The sequence below is a fragment of the Falco peregrinus genome, chromosome 6 (genome assembly GCF_023634155.1).
Source record: "Falco peregrinus isolate bFalPer1 chromosome 6, bFalPer1.pri, whole genome shotgun sequence".
Classification (NCBI taxonomy): Eukaryota; Metazoa; Chordata; class Aves; order Falconiformes; family Falconidae; genus Falco; species Falco peregrinus.
Window position 1 is genome coordinate 92306254 of NC_073726.1, and position 20143 is coordinate 92326396.

Below are 20143 nucleotides of genomic sequence, written 5' to 3' on the forward strand. Positions count from 1 at the left end.
GAAAATAGCTGCTGCGGTCCATCTTCCTGTGGATTGCATTTCTGGGTGCCACTCATACTGGCAAGACCTAAGCAATCAAACAAGTTGTACAGTTATTCCAGCAGAGAAGTTAAAACCTCCAGGTGATGCCACGACCTGTCACCAGAGTCTCTGTAAGGCAACAATTGCAAGTATGCCATCAAATCAAGGAGAGCAGGCTTCCACAGATCTGTCCACTCATTTAGCACTGAATGCAAGTCACGCTTAATTCCACTGCAGGTATGTGAACCAATCTGCCGTGAACAGCTCTGTTTCTCTCCCACACCAGCGGGCACACACACCAGACAGGAACCAAACAGAAAAATCTTCCCAAACTGTGTGCCTGTGCTCAGGTACGGATTAAATGTGACCAAAAAGGAGAACGTGCGCTTCAGACGGTATTTCAAGTTACCATGAAGAGCAACTTATGATTTGATTTATGCTTGGTGGTGGCAGAGCTTAAACCCATGCATCTCAAAAGGTCCCCCCTTTCAGTAAGCACCTCCAAGTGCAATCTGAACAGAACTGGCCGGTACCTCATCTAGTTTTGCAGATAAAACTATCTGGAATCGTCCAGCTGGTGAAGTATTTCGAATAAAGATACATTTCAAATAAAGATACATAAAATACCACTTAGAAAGCGACACCTCAGAGCAGCAGTGGTCACCAGTTTTCCATTTTACTTAAATTTCTATAAGGTTTATGCTGTTTACTCAAAAACTGCACTCTGGTCCAGGGGTTTGACACAAGCTCCATGCAGAAGTCCTATATCCCTTCTTCTATCACTGGTATCTCCACCATTTCAGTATCTACCATAAAAACTGCGCGTCACTGCACACCTTTGTGTTTTCTTTCAGCTTCCACACAGGCTCCAGAGTCTCGAATAAAAGCCTGAGCCACTGGGCGTTGTGCAGTCCCCAGCACGCTCCCAACTGCTGCAGTACTTTCCTTGCAAGTAGCTGGGTGCTAGGAAAGTGATGTAAATCTTTCTGAGAGAGGCAATGAAAGAAATCACGCCTTTCCTAGTGTGATGGCTTCCAAGAAAGCACTCCTAAACACAGACAACGGTTAAAAAACCAGCACACGTTTCTGGCCCAAGCAGCCAGCCTAGCTGCCTGGAGAACTTCACAATACGCCTCGGGTCACCCGGTGAGCTCACAGCTTCCACCTTCAGCCTTAACAGTGCCTGATGGAAGGAACGTACCAAGCCCTTAAACACTGTTTCATTTTCTTTCTCCCGTTGGTTTGGGCTGCAACGCCATTCAAAAAAGTCTAATTTTCAATCTCATACTGTCTGTCATACTGCTGTACCTCTTCCAGAAGCAACAAACTTCCTAATGCAACGATCCACCTGACAACCTGAGCGCTGCCTCAGAAGAGCCGCGGGAGCCCTACGGACATTGCCAAGCAGTACACAGAGATCTTGTTTATCTTCCTACTAAGACTCGGTTATCTGAGAAAAGACCTTTATGTCTACTGGCTAAAACTGGTGTGGGGAAGTGCTAATGATGTGTTATAACAATTCCAGAGGCAAAGAAACCATACTGGAAGGCATGGGGAATTACTTCAAGCTTGCCCAGAGATGCAAACTGCACAGAGGTAAGAGCTGTTCTGGAAATCCTCAGAGCAGCAGCACTCTCGCCAGCAGCACCATCACGTGTAGGAGTGGCTGGCGTGATTTGGTTCTTCAACAGTCTCAGTGCTGACAGTTAAAAGGAATGCAGGTTCAAGAACACGTATGTTTTCCAGGGTCATTGCCTTCCTCTCCTCCTTTAAGTGAAGGGACTTTGGCCACCGGTATTTAGTTGCCATCAAGGCATCCACACAGGCATTTAAGTCCAGTGAAGTCTCGAGGCAGCAGCTGCCTCAAATGACTGTGTGTGGCTTCTTCCCCGGAGCCCCAGGCACCAGCCCTGACTCAGTTACTGAGCTTTCAGTAACCTGCCCCATCATCCGTGGTACCCTCCTGAATCCCAGAGAGTGACCCTGCCTGCAGTGTTCCACTGGGAACTTCACCAGCAGAAAGAACAACAGCTCCTGCCTGCTGCCCCCGCAAACATGCAACTTAAAAGGCATTCTAGCTCTGTGGGCAGTCCCGCATCTTCGTCTCCTTAACACCCGGTTTAAAATTAGTGTAATTTTACCTGAGTGTAATAGTTCCACCTTATTACTGATGCTGCAAGCAGCACTCAAGAGATTCTTCGTTCTCAGAAATCTTTTCACCTTACCAGCCTGTGGGGTTTCTGGAAGGTGCTTAGATCAGATCTCCACAACCAGACAGAAACAAATGCATTCATTTCAATTTTCAGAATAAGATAAAAACACGTGAGATCACTTTTCTGGCACTACACACCACATGGCAGAGCTAAGAGAAGAACCCCAGAGCTCCAGCAGCTCCCTGGCCCATCCTCTGAGAGCACACTGCCTCCTACTTACACACAGAACAGATCATCCAAAACAGCATGACCTCCACACGAGTGGAAGCTAGAGGCATTCTCCGAGAGTTCCTGTTCCAGCAGCAGCACATCCCTCAGGAAAGCAGAGAATATTGGTTTCAGTGTTTCTAGCAAGGGACATTAACCCTTGTTACTCTCACATCAGCCTATAAAAGTGCCTCATTTCTCATCCAAATGGAACTTACAACTTTTTTACAGTCGTTACTGTTGCCAGTTTTTTTACCATCCCTCTTAAACTGCTGCTAGCAATGCTGAGAGTGCTCCTGTAAGAGTTTCAACAATGCCAAATACAAAGTTAATATAAATTCCTCATTTCTGCTAAAGATCTTTTGGCACCTGTGAGCATTATACTAGCCAGACAGTCTCGTTAGGAAGCAGTGTTCAAGCGATAACATACAACGATCCTCATACTTTCAGCACCATTTTTCCTCCAAAACAGAGTCCTTCACCTTGTCCTGAATGTTATTTATTAGAAGGGTAATGTTACACTACACGTTTAGCTCTATTAAAATGCAAATAGTTTACCTGCCCTTGGCTTACCACGTAATTCTGATCAGTCTGCACCAGTGAGCTGTTCCTTTCACAGTTCACAAGTCTGATCTCCCTTCCATACTCGTATATCTGCAGCCTTTGTTAGAAGGAGATTTTGTTTCTTTTCAGCTGAGTAGTAAGGTTAAGTAAAGCAAGGCCAAGAACTGGTTGCTGGAAGATCCTGACGGAAATACACTCAATTAAGCACCATTTAAAATTAAATTGAGACCTATGAGTTAGCCACATTTTAATCCATTTAATGTGTGCCATGTTGACTTTTGTATTCTTTTAGTTTTCAGTCAAAATATTATGCAGTACCAGTCAAATGCCTTACACAGTCTAAGTATATATGACAACAATATTACCTGTGTCAACCAGGCCTGTCACTTCAAACAAACATACCAAGTTTAAAGATTTATACTTATCTGCTCTGAATTCACATATCCACAGCAAAAGTAACAAACACTGGCCAGGCTCCTTACACAGGAAGGCACACCATTCAGCTTAAATGGACTCTCTTTTTAATTCACTCATTTAGAGGCAACTGTCATTATTTTCTTGGGGGGGCAGGGAAGGGAAACGCCAATGCACCACATTGTTTTCACTAGCCTGGAAGAGAAAACACTTATATATATATAGATATATAGATATGTATATATATACACACATAGGCATGTGTGTATATATATACGTGTGTGTGTATATATGTATATATACACACTAGTGTATATATACACAGAATATACATATATGAATATACAGAATATATGCACACACACTTTGCTCAGATTTGTTTACAAAATATGGAGCATTTTTATACCATCCAATAAGAGGTACATGATTTTAAACAAATCTTATAGAAATGACATGTTATTGGAAATTTACACGTAAAAAAATCCAGCACAAAAAAATCCAAAAGCTAAAACAAGATTTTGCTACTAATCAGTGCTTCTATCACCCTTCAAGAAAAGAGAAACACAGTTATTTATATGTGATGTAAAGGCAACATTGAGGGGTTTTTTTGCTTTTTTTTTTTTTAAATTAACCACCAAATTTAACCCCCTAAAATTACAAAGAATCGAAGTCCATTTACAGATCAAGTGCAGTAAACTAAATGTTCCTTCAGCACAAAGCAGCACTAGAGAAAATAACCGGGAGAGGGAAGGTGGAGGCCAACCAGCTTAGCTAGGGAGGCAGCAGGTGGCTTCTGCGGTGGCCACACAGGTCAGAGTCTCCATCCTGAAGCACAGACAGAACTGAAGACTGCATTTAAATAATGGTCACACAGAGCTGATGTTCAGGCCCTTGCCTAGCTTCTTTCAGCAGTTTAAGTGATTTTTATATTTTGATTATTCTGTATCCAATGGGCTGTTTTTGCTTGTGCAGTGGCTTGTCACTGAGAGGAGTCATTAGGAGGATCTTGCAGACCTGCCACTAATGCTGACCGCAGGTACATGACGCTGCTGTTGTCAGTGGCGATTTTGAAATGTTTACGCTGGACAAATGTGTGTTCCAAGCATCCAAAATGGCTTGAAAGAACACAGCCCGATGCAGGGGGGGAGCGGACAGCCTGGAGAACCCACTGCATTTACAGAAATGGAACCGCCACTTCTGATCAGGCGGCGTCTCCCCAGTCGTGTGAAGGGTTTGGTGTCAGCGTCAGCTGAACTCGGTGAGGACTGGCCGGCCTTTGCATCAGACGTCTGTGATCCAAGCAGGTTGCGGAGCCAAGAACATGCTGCTAGCAGAAGGGCAGTCTACAGCTGCAGATGGCAGCTGTCATGCAGTCAGCAATGCCTTATAGATGTCACCTGTAGGAACCATGCCTTCCATGCTAATTCACCTGAAGTCCCGTAAACAGCAGAAGGGAAAAATGAAATGAAAGGGCCAGGCAGATCCGGGTGGAATATTACTATCCTTTGAATGTAGTGTCATTTTAGTTGTTAAATAAGGGACTTGGACCAGGAGGATTCTATTTGATCAGGTGAGCTGGAGAAGAAGCTCTTGTCTCGTGAAAATGAAAAGGAGATCTAACGCTCCTTGTGCTAGGCTTTACAAGTTAAGATTTCTGTATTCAGAAGGTAATTTTTCAGAAGATAAATCTGTTCAAGTCACACTGTGTAAAAATGTAAAGAGGCAGACAGGAATTTTTCAGCCATAACTACAATACCAAGGACCAGATTCTGGAGCATGAAGTCAGAAAGGGCTTGATTTGTAAGGAAGGCCCAGCTGGATCATGCTGTGCTGGCAAGCAGAAGTAGGGGTAGTTTCTCTGTTCTAGAAGCTGGTCTGGAAAGTCATGTCTGGGGAGGTGGTGAGAGAGTGACCTATTCACAGGCTCTTTTTATGTGGATGGAGAGGAAAAACTGGGAACGTATACAAATCTCCACAGTGGTCTGCAATCCAGCTTGGGAGCTCAGTGTTGAGAAGAGACGGGGCCAGATGTGATCAGTACTCTCAAGAACCAGAAAACATCCATTGCAGCCTGTTGTTGCAGGGGACAGAGAACTTATTCCATTATTTGTAACATGTTCCATATGCCAATAACCCCAGCTGGCACGTACAGCAAAGTAGATGCATTGCCATGTGAAGATTTAACACATCTCTCATAGCCATCCAAAGAGGCATCCAGGGAAGAATACGGGGAATGAATTCAGCTACGTTCTCAGAAAGTCTGAATGTCTCCCTGGACTGCAGGCACACACTGCAGCAAATATAAGAGAAAGGCAGTCTTATCTTGGATGCCAGGAGCGTGGGGGCCAGTGGAGAGGGATTATTTTCCTGTAATAGGAGAGGGAATATCTTAAAGTGTAGAAAGGTGCCTTGACTCCACAAAGATGACAGTGGAGAGGTTCAGAATCTAGAGGAGAAGGGTGATTCTGGTGACCCCTTGCCAAGGAGGGGGCATCCTGCCATGGAGAGCCAGAAGTTTTCCAGACGTATGTAAGAGCATGTGCACAAGGCAAGCGAATGAGCGCAAACAGGGTTATGGAAAACATTGAGAGAATCACTCCACGGGTGGCTTGTGGCTCGACAACAGGATTGGCTAGGTAGAGGAGCACACAGCACAGGGGCACCTCAGAGCTGGAAGCCTTCCATGGGAGCCTCACACTGCTGGAAGATGTACTGTTGCTGGTTGATATCCACCTGTGGGGCAATGCTGCTGTCTTCATCCTCTGTTCCGAAGTAGTGCTCAATCAGATCAAAGGCCTTCTGATAAATCTCTTGATTCTCATGGCTCTGCAGGAATTCGATCTTGTCCAGACCTGGAGAGAAAAGAAGCACATAGAAGTTACAGCTTGGTGAGAGCATATGCCCCTGATCATTTTCAGCCTGTTGTGAACATCAAGTTCCACGAGAATTCTCTCCACGTTCAGAAAGAACGCGTTCCTCTGTGGAGACCCTCACCCAACCTGTACTCTCCACAACCAAGAGAAAACAGGTTGAACTACAGAGTTCCCTGTAACTGTGTGATGTGCCTCAGGTTGTGTGTCTCTCTCTCCCCTTTCTCTCAAAAAATGAAATCAACAAGCTTGCATGTGTAAAGAACAAGGCTTCAAAGACACCTTCTGAAGAGATTTTCAGGACCATGTTTCCTGAAAGTGTGTTCACAGTGCTTTGATAGCAAGGCCGATGACTACAGAATCACACAACTGCAGGTTGGAGGAGACTGCTGGCAATCCTCTAGTCCAGCCGGCAGCCCAGCCCAGCACCACTGCCAACACCAAACTGGGTCAGCTGTGTCTAGCCAAGACTTAAAACTTCCAAGGATGGAGACTCCATTAACCAACCTGCATCACATGTGCATACAATACAAGATATACACTCATGCAACCAGCTTTTGGGCAGACATTAAGCAGATGAGCAAATCTTGCTTAATGTATCAGGCCTTGTAGCCAGAAACAAATGCAAAGAACACAGCAACCTAAACTATCTCTGATACCTGGGAATGATGCTATAATGAAATCCAAGCCTTAGCTGCTCTAGTAAATCTCTAATATTGGGAATGGTAGTGGTTTTCTTGTCTGCTCCTTTAACTATGTATAAAGACTAGAGGAAACAATTCTCTCATACTCCGTAGGCACTTCTGCAACACTGACGTGAAAAGGGAGGTTAAAACCTCGAAGCAGGCAAGAAAATAAATCCTGTTCTGGTACAGCTCTTCCCTGGAAGTCAAGGTAACCATGAAGGGAACCATGGTTCAAGAAACCATGTTCAGTGATACATACTCCTATACTGCTCTTGATAACTCATTATTTTTCTTAATAAGTATTTGGCAATCAACAAGGAAACTAACCTTAAGAGCAACAGTACCTCAGAACTGGGGTGAAATCATGCTGGTACATGCCAGAATCTCAGCACAGCAAAGGCAAACAAGGAAGTTGTGGCTGCTGCCAGAATTCTACAGGGCAGCAGAGCAGGAAGGGAAAGGTCCGAAACCTGAGTGACAGAGCGCTTTTATCTGCTGTGGAGGGGGCAGATACTGAGGCAGAATGACACCCAGAAGGCTCCCTCAGGGTCAAAGGAAAAGACTTATCAAAGAACAGTTAATTTTCAGGTAATAGTGATGAGGCAATGGATAAATTGGGTCTACTGAAACTCTAATGGGTTCGTGATCATTGCTTTAACTCCTGACTTCCACAGATGTTTTGCTCATACCATACGCTTCTTCAATAAGAGCACAGTAAGGATTAATGCCAGTGCCACTGCGTTTGGATTCCTGCTCTCCGAGCCTCAGGATGTTCTCCAGCCCATTCAGTGCTACTTGCACAATCTTTGAGTCCATTACTGTAAGGAGGTCACACAGTGGTTTGATGCATCCCAGTTCTACTAAATACCTGAAAAACACCACATGGAACCCAGTAAATTGTCTGCAAAATTATAACTGGTGTAGCCATTTAAGCACTAAGCACGAAGGTCTAAAAACCAAAATGATCACGTAAAATACCAACTTGACCAGAGAAACTGGAGAAACTATAGACACCTGTTACATCTAGTCAGTTCTGCTGAAACAATGAAAATTACCTTCTCTGTCTCTCTCTCTAACTATAGACATGAAATAGTAATTTGATTTTGTAAATTTAATTTATAATTCTATAACTACAGTTTATAGTTTCTATTAATATCAGCTATACTAACTTTAGATACAGGTTTAAGATTTCATACAAAACTGCATAAAAGCATGATGTACTGGTACAAGTTAAACAGGAACAACGATGCACACGATGCCCTTGTTTGAGGGGCTGAGCTGTTCCTCTCCAGACTGCTAATGCACTTTGTTACGCTGTACAACAACCACTAAGGAGTTAGTTTTAAAATTGCATTTAACTTTTTCACAGAAGAGAAATGGTTCAATTAATTAAAAAAGTATTACTACTGAAATACTTAGGTGATTTCTCCCTGAAGGAAGGAATGGCTCATTCACAACTCAAAAAGACATGGTCTCTCTGGATACCGAACACTGGAAGCATACATGCAAGGATTTCCATTCTCTAGGTTATTATTTCGATTTCTTGCACAAATACTAATTCACTCAATTGCATTGAAAGAGTTGAACTATTTCATACTTGATCTGTTCAGCAGAGCCTCCAGATGTTGCATTTGTGATTGCCCAAGCAGCTTCCTTCCTTGTCCGAAACTCAGCCGTTTGTAAAATATTTATAAGAGCCGGAAAGATATGGGCATCTATGACCGTCTGCAAAAAGAAATGACATGTCAGGGTTATACTAAAAATTAGAAATAACTCCCTCTTCCTGAGCTAGTTAACGTCTATGCTCAGCACAACACATTAAACAATCACATTACTTATCAAGGGGTTAAAATTCAGTTTTCAGCTTTACATTCAAAACCCTAGTTATCGCCAGGGTCTGTGCTTATCCCAAAACAATTCAAAATGCTTTCAGACTGAAGTGACTGCTGTATCTAATGCGCTACTTAATCACACTTTGACAGCAAAAGAACGCCATACCTCCCCTTTTTTTCCAGGTAGTGAACCACTCAGCTATTAAGTCAGTAAACCACTAAGTCGTTAAGAGCCCCTAAACAGAGAAAAAAACTTCATAAGCCTGTGTGTCACGCTATATCTCCACTAGGCAGACAACAAGTAAGGCGAGAATGCACTGTAAGAACTCCTCAAAAGAAGCAATCACCAATATACTCCTTCCTGATCAAAAGACAAAACAACAGATGATTCACTGGTATCGGTTAACTGCTTAGCTCAGAATGTAAGTCAAACGTGTATTCAGTCAGCAATTCAGTTTCTAGTAACTTCCTCTGGTAGAGCCTTTTGCAGTAAGACCCAAGTAAAACCAGTTTAGTTTCACACCTGTGACAAGGATCTGAAACACATTTATCACTGAAAGAAGCAAGGGCTTTGCATGACATTTTTAAGCTACCCTTTTAGAAACATTAATCATCACAGAACTGAAAGGCAAATTCAAAGAAAGCCAAAAAGATCCTTTTCAAGGAGGTCTGCAGAAGAAAACTGAGAGATGACAGTGAAAAAATCCCAACTGTTTGATATTTCTTTTACTCTTCCCGTTTGTCCCGGCACTTCGCACATCCACGCTGCCTACCAGTGGTACCAGCAGCCCCTCAACGCTGCCCCCTGCACTGCAGGACCTGCACTTCCGCGCAGCGATCTGGGGCCTCGAGGAAAAACACACACACACTTCCATCATGTCATGTTATATTAATTTTTACTTTGCAAAGAATAGTTGGCAAAAAGTCCTTAACTGAAATTTTTGAACAGGAACACGTGCTTTTGAGCATCATAAACAGAAGCCACCTACTTAAAATAAATAAATAAAAGATATCTTCAGAAAACAGAATGTTTTCCCCCCTGACATATCTACTGGGGAAAAAAACAGGTAATTTTTAAAAATACACAAAAGCAACACACTGTAAGGGTATGTGGAATGCAAGAGCTTCATTAAGGTTATCAGATCAAGGACCTTTCCAGCTCCAAAGGAGATACAAATAACAGGAAATAAATAAAACAGATGGTGACACAAACCTGACAGACAAGGGCTAAGAGATAATCACAAAGGAGGAAAGGCTCCAGTTACTAATTAATGAGCCATTAAGAAACTACTGGCAGGGCTCTGCAGCCAGTCAGCCGGGACTTTACCACATAACCTCCCCCTCCAGCTAGCAGCAGAGATCGGCATGACAGCATTTGGGCCAGGAACTGGATCAGAGCTCAGCAGAAAACCCTGTCTGCAGGGCCAGCACCTGGAGTGGGTGGGGGTCTCAGCATCAGTAGCCGGAGGGGCCACGGACTAGGGAGCATGTTTCTGGGGTGCTCAGAAAAGGTGAATTCAGGGCCAACAACTGGTGTCAGACCTCGGGGGAAGGGGCCCCTGCAACTGGAGCAGATGAAGGTCCACTGGGTATGTGGACCCAGTGGCAGCTGCCACTGGGGCAGGATCACAGCCCATAGGGCCCATGTGCCTGGGTGCAGCAGGGAAGCTGCGCAAGGATCGCAGCACCTCAGCTGGAGCGGGGCTGCAGGTCCTGCATGCCTGGGCACCAGCCCCATGCAATGGGGGGATTTATGTTATCCCCCAAACCAGGAGGGCGGAGTGGAAGATCACAGCGTACATGATTTGCTGTGATGCCAAAACAGCACAGAGTAACTGCTCAGAGACAAATTTTGTCTTTAAGCAGCAAAAGTATTTATTTCGTGAAATGCTGGGGAACTAGCCAGTTCACATGGAACAAACTAACTCCAAAGTTTTCAGTGAAAAAGTCAGGTAATTATTTATACAGTTTTCATGAGAGGTTACAACATCTTTACATACAAATTCATTTGATTTTCACATCTAATCATTGTATTCATAATAGGCGGGGTTTAGGTGGAGCTTGAGGTGGAGTCTTCTAGACATCTTTTGGGAGGATTTTTGGGTGGTCGTTCCATTCTTTGACCTCATTCTTGGGGGTTGCTCAATCTTCTTCCTCACTTAAACCTTTCAACTTTCTTTGTTCACCGATCTCCTGACTCATGGTCTCCTCCTCTCCTTCAGGTGCCCACCTTATCTTTTCTAATTATTCTGAGTACATTCCTTTACTTTAACATCATCAGTGGAAGGGAACAGGCCATGCCATCTCTATCTTACCTCAACACAAACAGAGCATCACCCAGATCATTGTACCAAACTCATCCTGACTAATCTTTTTAAGACCTTGCTCTGTTTCAGCTGCCATACCGGACTAGGCAGTAAGTAGAAGCCCCAAGATCTGGGCAAGGACAGAGGGCAGCGCTGACATTCAAGGGGTCTGCAAGTGTGGGGATGCTTGAGACAAACACGTCCATCTGTTTGCTCCCAAGAATAGAGCTGAACTAGCCAGTGAGTAGGAGCCAGGTATAGCGAGTTGAGAGCTCATGATCCAGCCACAGACAACAGATGGGCAGAAAGCCCACACTGACATTCAAGAGATTGTGAATGTGCATGTGTGCTTGTGGAGAGAGTGAGGGCATGTGTGTTTTCACCAGTGAGCTTCAGTCCTGATCAGCGGGAGAGGAGGAAGAGGACTTGGCAGCCTGCACTTACGTTTCATGTGAGGCCAGGTAGCGCTATACAAGGGCGTTGTTGAGGTGGAAGCCCTTGTGAGAACAGTGTGTTACATGATGTTAAGCATTCTGTACCAAAAAAGCTTGATACAGATCTAGGATAAGATAAGGGCATTACTATTTTAGTATTCTAGCAAAGAACATAAAAAAAAGAAATCTCATTATCACTTCCTTAAATCCTCTCCCCAAAAGCAAACTTTTACATGAGATTTATTTCCTTATAAAGTGTCTTCTTAAAAGCAACTTTAGAAAATACTAAAATCAGAGTATGTTACATGATAGCATGGAACTAAGTCAGCACATCTTAGCTCACAGGCAGTAACAGACTTTAAGAACAATGGGAGGGCAGCAAGTAGGAGAATCACGAAAGATTGTTACTGCTTTCCTTCCAGCTCAATTTTAAACTCTTGGCTTCACTGCAAAGACCGGTGCATAAAATTGGTCTTCTCAGAGTAGGGAAATGTGCATTTGAATCTTTTCAGAAGGAACTGAATCCAGATCTCACATCTCTTGTGTGAGGGCTCTTACTTCTAATTCTACTTATTTTTGTTTCTTATTGTATTGCGTAAAAGGCTGTGGGCATCTTGTTCAGTTTCTGCTCTGCAACGCTATATACAGGCTATCTTCACCCAAGCAGAACCGGCTAAGGCACCACGATGAATTACAGCCTCTCATAAGGCACTTCACTGAAGGAGACTGGGTCGAGAAGCACATGATCAATCACCATATTTTTGTTTCCTACTGCTTGACATGCAATGTAAGTGTTGTCACCACCTCACCCGAACATGAGTCCCAGGTAAAGGTACTTGACTGTACATCTGCAGTACTGCAAAGTTTTTTAACAAGCAGCCTGCTGACAGTTGAAACTGAGAGCTTAGATTAAAAAAAATAAAAACAAACCCCAAACAAAAGAAACAACCAAAACCCATGAACTAGGTCAGAAAATAGTTTGCTTTAGCCTCAGTACCTTCACTAGATTCCAAAAGCCCAGTTAAGCTCAACAAGGGTGGAAATATTAGAGCATCAATACAGCAGAAGCACTAGCAGCATCTACTACTTACACCCTATGCCTTGCAACCCTGCCCACAGCAGTCACTTGTGAAAGCAAACTAGAATGCCCAAGGATTCCTAGCTCTGTGCTATTTTATGTGGGAACCACAGTTATTGTGGAATCATGCCATGATTCCCTTTCAGTTAAATTCCTTCCAAGTGACAAAATAGTACACTACCAAAATAGAATTTGGTTTTGTTTTCTTCTTGAAGAAAAGCAAACCTCTGGCAGAGCAAAACTCTTAAGGACTGTGGCAGGATGAGGTACTTAACACTTTCTAAATCCTCAGAAGTTTTAATCCAAATGACCTTTTAGCATTACTATGCTATGTGTGCCTGACACGTGGAAGTTCATTGAAGACTAAAGTAATGTAGTGCACATAAAATGCTCAAGGAAAGGACAGCTGTCAAACAAAATGAACACAATTAAGGGATTTCAGTTCAACAACTTTAAAAACATGGAAAAAATAAAAGAGAAATGAAAAAAATCATGTTGTAAACTTAGGACTGATGTACAAACTACTGCAGAGCTCACACTGTCACCTGTTCAAATGTTCCACTGTTCCTCGAAAAATGAAAAGTCACTTATCCACTAATGAAAACAGCAGGCAACTGCTTCCTTCCTGCCATAAAGTAAAGGATGTTTAAACATTCTTTTTGAGCAGTCGACACATTGTAACACTCGCACTTACACACTCTAAATGTGTCAGGAATTTTTCAAGGACAGTAACAGTAGGCCAACAGGGTAACCAAAACGTGAAGGAACACTCCAAAACTTGTATCATTTTTAGCAGTTTTATATGGATTTTTTGAATCCAAATTACTCCTGTGCTTCTGTGTAAGAACAAAACATACTAACATCCTGCTTCCACAAGCAATCAACAGCAGATGCACAGGAAAGCGTAAACTCTAATCATGCCGATTCTTCTTTTTCTCCTTTCTATGTATTCACAGCTGCAGCAACACGTTCCAGTTACACTACACCAGTATGAGAAGGTATGTGCTCGTTTGTCCTAAACACAGTGCCTAGCGATTTCTCTGACGACTCTTCCTTGATGCATTTTGCTCAAAAAAGAAAGAAACATCATTACTTGTTTACCTTCTCAGATGCCACTCAGGTTTCTACAGCATCCTGCCACATGTCCCTTTGTTTGCCTCATCGTCTACAAAGTTGTTCCTCATACGGAATCCAGTTGTCACTTTATGGTCCCTCCTTAGCACCCATTCCTACCATAATCTCTGAGGACAGATCTACATAGAGGGCAACAGTGAAGATTTATACAGGAACAAGAATAAGGATTCCTCTTTTGGCTTTTTTTAATCCCTTTCCTGATGATCTCTAATATTCATATTGATTTTAGGCTACTACTACCAAGCACTGAGGTGGTGTCTTCAAAATACATTCAAAATTTCTTTTCTGCATAATAGGTAATCCTAAGCCCATCCTTTAATACATCAAACTAACACTAAAATTTTTGCCCAATTGCATCCATTCGTATTTGTTGGAACTGAACTCCATCTCGACTTGTAACTAAGAGTCTTTCAGAAAACTGATATTGAATTTTAATTGAAATCTGCATTTTGAAATAGAAATTGAACTGAATTGTAATGCTCAGTCCTTCAGCAGATCTGGCCCTCACTTTTGAAGTGTCAACTTTGTGTTTGTTTGGTTTTTTTAATTATTTTTCTTTTCAATTAGATGGTGTATCTTGTGCTGTGGCCCTCCAAGGGGGTTGCCTGTTTCTTGGAAAGTTCTATCCTTCTTACATGTTTTCATCAAGCTTCTTTCACTTTGTAATATTTGATTTTTAAAGCGTGAAGCTACATAAAAGTGAGTTTTGAGAATCTTATTACATCTTCATGGATGTTAGATCTAAATACATTGTACTCACTGTTAGAAAGCAGGTCTTCAGCAGTAGTATATTAAATTAGTATTTTGAGCTGGTCAGTTCCAAGAGAATTTGCTTCTCCTCCATTGGATTCCCACAAATAAATCACTTGTGGTATGCAAAACTGCACATAACCATTTATTATGCAAGTGTTGGCGTTGTGTGTCTATATATGATTCATCACATAAATGTGAAAGCAAACAAGTCTTACAGCCTGGCTGTTTTCCTGCTCCTGCGAGCTCTCTCATTAGCTTTTAACAAATCCACATTACAGTCACCACCCTAGCTAGCAGCTGCGAATACAGCCCTCTTGCTGTCATCTCCTCCTCCTGGCTGGAAGTTTCAGTTCATAAAGGCTTCCCAGTTACCTGCATTCCAGTTACCTTGTTAGTATACTGATTCAATTTGCAACTGCTTTTTAAATAACATAGCAAATATTTGTAAGCCAAAGCTACCTAATATGATGGCACGAGTACAAAACAACTGCCATCTGAGAGCCAGGAAGGAAGCACTTCGGATCTCAGTTCTAATGGACTTCTACGTTGTTGACACAAACACCTAAGCCTATAAACTCCTAACTGCTTATAAAGCAAACTTCTACAGCCAGTTCCCACAAGGTTGCTACTGCTGTCAGGAGGAACCTGCACCGTAATGAACAGCACCTTGCTGAGGCATCACCAGCTTCCAGGGTCTGCCCCACAGTAAAAAAAAAGATAAGATTATACACTGCTGACTGCTGAGGTTTTCAGGCAGAATAAAGGAATTAAAGGTATTCTAGCTCTGCTGCACTCAGTATGGTATGATGTATGAGATTCAGCACATGTAGAAGCCTGAAAACGGATTTTTTGTACTTAAACAGAAACTTAAACCTGAAAGAGATTCACCTTTGACTTTCGTTGGTCCTCAAACAAGTATGGCCTTGTCAGCAATGCCATATTTTGCTCCTAATCGAGACATTTTTTAAAGTTCTGCCACCACAAACAGCACATGAAGATTTTAGACCACTTGTGCAAGCTATGGCATAAGTCAAACACATTTTATATTTGAGTAATGTGACACACAGTTTGCCTGTGTAAACCACAACTCTGTATGAATCACATCATTCCTTTTCCCCACATTACTGTGGTCTTTTTGAAAAGCCTCTGAAAATTTTTAGGTTGTATCTTTACCCCAATTCATAAACATGTATTTCATTCCAGAGTTTTTAAAACTGACAGGCAATGTATCATTTGCTCTACTTGCCCATTTCAGCAAGGATAGGAAACCCTAAAGGAGGAAAAATATGGCACAGACCCTGTTGCTACCATGCCTAGCCATACTCTGGTTTCCAGACGTTCTTGTGAGAATTTAAGGCATATTAGAAAAGAAGTGATAGTTTCTTAACCTGTCAACAGGAGAGAACTCCTATGATGTCTTCACTGTCAGATATGGAAGATTGTGTCTGATGTACTGCCTTTCATAGCTTTTCAACAGGTTGCGAAGTTAAGACAGAACATTTTCTGAGGTATGTGATAGCCTTTCATACCCTTCAGAAGGGTCGACAGTCAGGATTTAGCTTCAGCTGTGCAGTTCTCCTTCTGACTCCCAGGAAGATGTAGTTCCCCTTCTCCCTGACTGGGGAAGCTATCCACTGAAGTACAGCAAAGCTGTATACAAACTAGGAAATTAACAAACAAAAACTATACTTAGTGACAATCATGACTGCATCAGGATATATACATCCAACCCAAACCTTAAAAGCACAGAAATAAAGAGGGGAAAGACTACTGTATTCCACCACACTTTGCTGCTGCCTAGGCACTGCTGATAACACACTCAGAAAGGCTTTCACTTCCACTTTTGATGGGGAAAAAAAACCAGACCTCCTGTGCTTTAATAAGAGCTACAAAAGAAAGTTCAGCACTTACTTTCACACATCCCATGCATGTTAACTTATATTGCCTTAACACCAGAAAGAGTTTACTCGATTGTGTTTGAGTGCAAATCTAAGGGTGACAGGCTGCTGCCTTATCTTTTAGAAATGGCAGTGAAAGCCTCTGGAGTGTGCTACCAACCAGCGCTGCAGGCAGTGTGAAAGCGGAAACAAACAGAGAAGTCCTTCCCTCTAACTTTGTATTTCTATACTTCAGAGTGGGTGGATGGAGGGAGTGTAACCCAATGCAATCTTAAACAACACTAAATATAGCTCTGCCTGTTAATACTCGTTAGGTAAAATACCTGTTAGATTCATCAAAATACTTGGGTGTGCAGAAGGGATTGCTAAATTAAGACGAGCACTACCCAAAGTTTCCACAGTACTGTAACATCCTGACTAGTCTGGAGCCGTAACCCACTACTCAGATCAGCTGGTAACTTGCCATAATGTGGTTTACTATGCCAGGCAGACATTTAACTTTCAGGAAAAAAATCACCATGTGCTGAAATTATTCATGTCTGATTTCTGGCTAAAGACTGTGCGTGCTCAAAATCCAATTAGTATCAGAGGCTGGAAGAGATTTGGCTACAGTCTGTGACCTCTAGTAGGAGCTAACAAACAATTTGGAGGGACTGAGGAGAAAGGAAAATAAATTATTTCGTTTAGAGCTGCACCTAGTATTTTAGAATTCCTTCTGTAAGGAAGACCAATTCTCAGGAATCAAACACACAAATGTTTGAATTCATCACAATGTGCAATTAATTTAGAGAAAGAACAAACTCAACTCAGATGAAATATTCATCTGTGAACTTAGGTAAATCAGATATTCTTCCCAGACAGGAATCACTCTTTGTTCTCACAACCACTAAAAACACAACTAGGCTTCTATTCTCCATTTTAGCATGTGACCATCTTCAAGAAACACTTTACCAAAGCACATTTTCCAACTTCAGAAATTATTTTAAAGGGGTTTTCAGCTCAAATGTTTACAGTGATTTTGACATTGAGTAGGAGTTGTCTGAAGTAACACCTCAGAGAAGGGTTTTCCGAGAAAAGCAGACTATGAGCCCTTCAGCTGGAAGGAGGTTTCAACACACCTGGTACCTCACATGGCATTCTCTAGGTTGAGACTAGAAACTGAAGAATTAAGAACCTTTCTGGAATGTTACACATCTGTGATGATAATTCCCTTTCAACACAAGATAATTGTGTTGAAACTGTGCAATTGCCAACTTGGCTTCCAAGAAACACTAGCCTTGAAATCTCTGATCAAGCACATTGTAAAAATCCTCCAGTGTCCTTTACTTCACAACTTTCCTCTAGCAGGCCTCCTTTCGCAGTTCTAAAAATCCCAGCCCCATGACAGACATAACTGTTCTGGTAATTATATTGCAAATTATTTCCTGCTCAGAATCAGACACTATTTTTTTAATCTCTTTTATACCTGCTATATAGATTAAATTGGGTATGCACTTAGGGCAGTCAGCGTTTCATTATGTAGTATGTGCATGCTCAGGGTTCCAAGGCAGCTCAATTACTCTGAACGGTGCCTGAGGGATTCTTAAATGAACTATAGGTTTCACTTTTGAGAAGCTGCTTCTCACATTTTTTTTCCCCCCAGACTTCAGTAATGCATCAACATGCTTCCAGCCTCACCTGTGACATCCTAAGGCAGCTGCTTTAAGCTGGGTTCTTTTATATATATGTTTATTTTGGTGATTTGTTTGACACTGTTTTCTTCCTGATGCAATAACCCTGAGAAAACAAGCCTCTACCCATGCAACCATGACTATTTTTTCTGTGCATTTAAGAGGGGGTTTTGTACTTCTAAAAGAATCATCTGCTAGAAATGAAGGTGCAATACTAATGGCTCATAGCATTAATTGCCCTCTCCCTGCCTTCCCACCTCACCTTTCCAAGCAATTCTGATCTGTTCTCAGCAGAAAGGGGGCTGATCTAAACTGGTGACAAGACACCTCAAAATCTTTAAAAACTACTAAACACATACACATAGAAGAACCTAACAATTTTGTTTAGCTACATTAGGCAAATTTTAATGAAGGAGAGATTTCATTCTTATTTGTTTTCAAATAAAGATGTGACAACAGTTAAGACGACAGAGGATTACTAAGGGTATAGTTAAGATTCTCCACCTAAAGCCTTACTTTTACATGTCGGAGTAGTGGATACCAGGCACAAGAATACTGTGCAAACAAGGACAGGCACTTACTCCTTCACTTGAACAGGATGACTTAGTACAGTGAATACTTATGTAGAAGTCACAGAAGTAAATAGACTATTGAAATAGCTTCTGGTGCACTAGAATTTAAGTTACCTCTAGGACTCTTCACAACTGTACCTTCAGCAGATCAAGAATACGAGAACAGAGATCCTGAAGTTTTGAACAAATGCTCTAATAACAAACTTTACTTTCTGTTGCCACTTTCAATACTTATTTCTTTATGGAATGACCTGTACAGATATCTGATTTTCTCAAGCTCTTCTTTTTTTTAAGTCTGCAGCATTCCTATATGATTGTGCAACCTGAAGCAACTCTCTGATAAACTTGGGAAAAAACACAGAGTTAAGAAAATGTATTGGGCTGGACTGTTGTGCAGAAAATACTCTTAAGACTTCCCAGGAAAAGCAGAAATGGCTTTCTAGAGACAAAAAATACTTCTCCCTGTTTCTAAGGTGGTAGTAGCATGGCTAAACCAACGGAAAGACTCTTCATTGCAAGAAAAGCAAAGGCAAAAACATTTTTACCTTAGTACAAGCAATAGTAACTACCTTCTCTGCACTGCTAATTGCACAGCAACTAGAACTGCTGACGCTGGAAAATACAGTGGTACAGTTGCTGATTTTACACAGTACTTTGTTAGAAATTCAGCTAATCCACAGATTAACACGCAAGCCACAATAAAGGCAGAATCAAAATTCTTGGAGCTCTACCAAGGTTAGATTAAGTAACCATATCATTCTCTATATCCAACAAAAAGCATGCTCTTCAGCGGTAAAAGTAAAATCTTGACTGAGAAAGCCAGAGCAAATACAAGTGTAGGAGGTTTATTTGCTCACAGTTGCACTTCCATCTTAGCCACATCCTTACATCAGAGAAGGAGAACCTACACAGCTTTCCACCTTCACAAGTTTTGGGGTTTTGCCTACTCATTTCCTAACATAAGCATCTCTGGAGTTAGATGAACATTTGCTCTTAATTCCAGCAAGCTTAGCAGAGGCTGACTTATCTTCCACAAAAGCATTAGCTTTATTTCCTATGGCTTCTGAGACGAAGACCTCATTCAAGGTGTTAAGGCTTCCTGCTGCCCCTTCAGCAGCTGGATGGTCCTTGTAAGGGAGAGCATATAACCAAAAGATTGCAAGTACCACCTGCAAAGGATGTAACATACTTTTTCCTCAGGAAAAACATGCAGCCTTCTTACAAACTCCTGCAAGTTTTCTGCAGAGAGAGAAATACTTCGATCCCCTGGGTGCAGAGGGTTAACCACTTCACACTAATTCTGATCTTACAAAATGAATAATCCAGAGCCATCAGATACTAGACTAACAAGTGTCAGGCTGCCTTCCAAGGAAAACGATATGGAGGAAGGAAGTACTCCTCGGCCACTTCTGCCAGTACACCACGGGACTTGGTTTACTTTGTGTGAGCACGCACTGTTTCTGCCTGGTTACAAATGAGACAAATACGTAT

General features: G+C 42.0%; 1 protein-coding gene across 1 annotated transcript in view; it reads right to left on the bottom strand.

The window, feature by feature from the left end:
• Positions 1-3246: 3246 nt before the first annotated feature.
• The window catches only part of KPNA1 (karyopherin subunit alpha 1), a 54422-nt gene continuing 37525 nt past the window's right edge, over positions 3247-20143 (bottom strand). The window contains exons 12-14 of the mRNA XM_055808807.1: positions 8573-8700; positions 7665-7843; positions 3247-6271 (exon numbers count right to left, since the gene is read on the bottom strand). Coding sequence (XP_055664782.1) covers positions 6084-6271; positions 7665-7843; positions 8573-8700 — 495 coding nt within the window. The 3' untranslated portion in view covers positions 3247-6083. The remainder of the gene's footprint in view (positions 6272-7664; positions 7844-8572; positions 8701-20143) is intronic.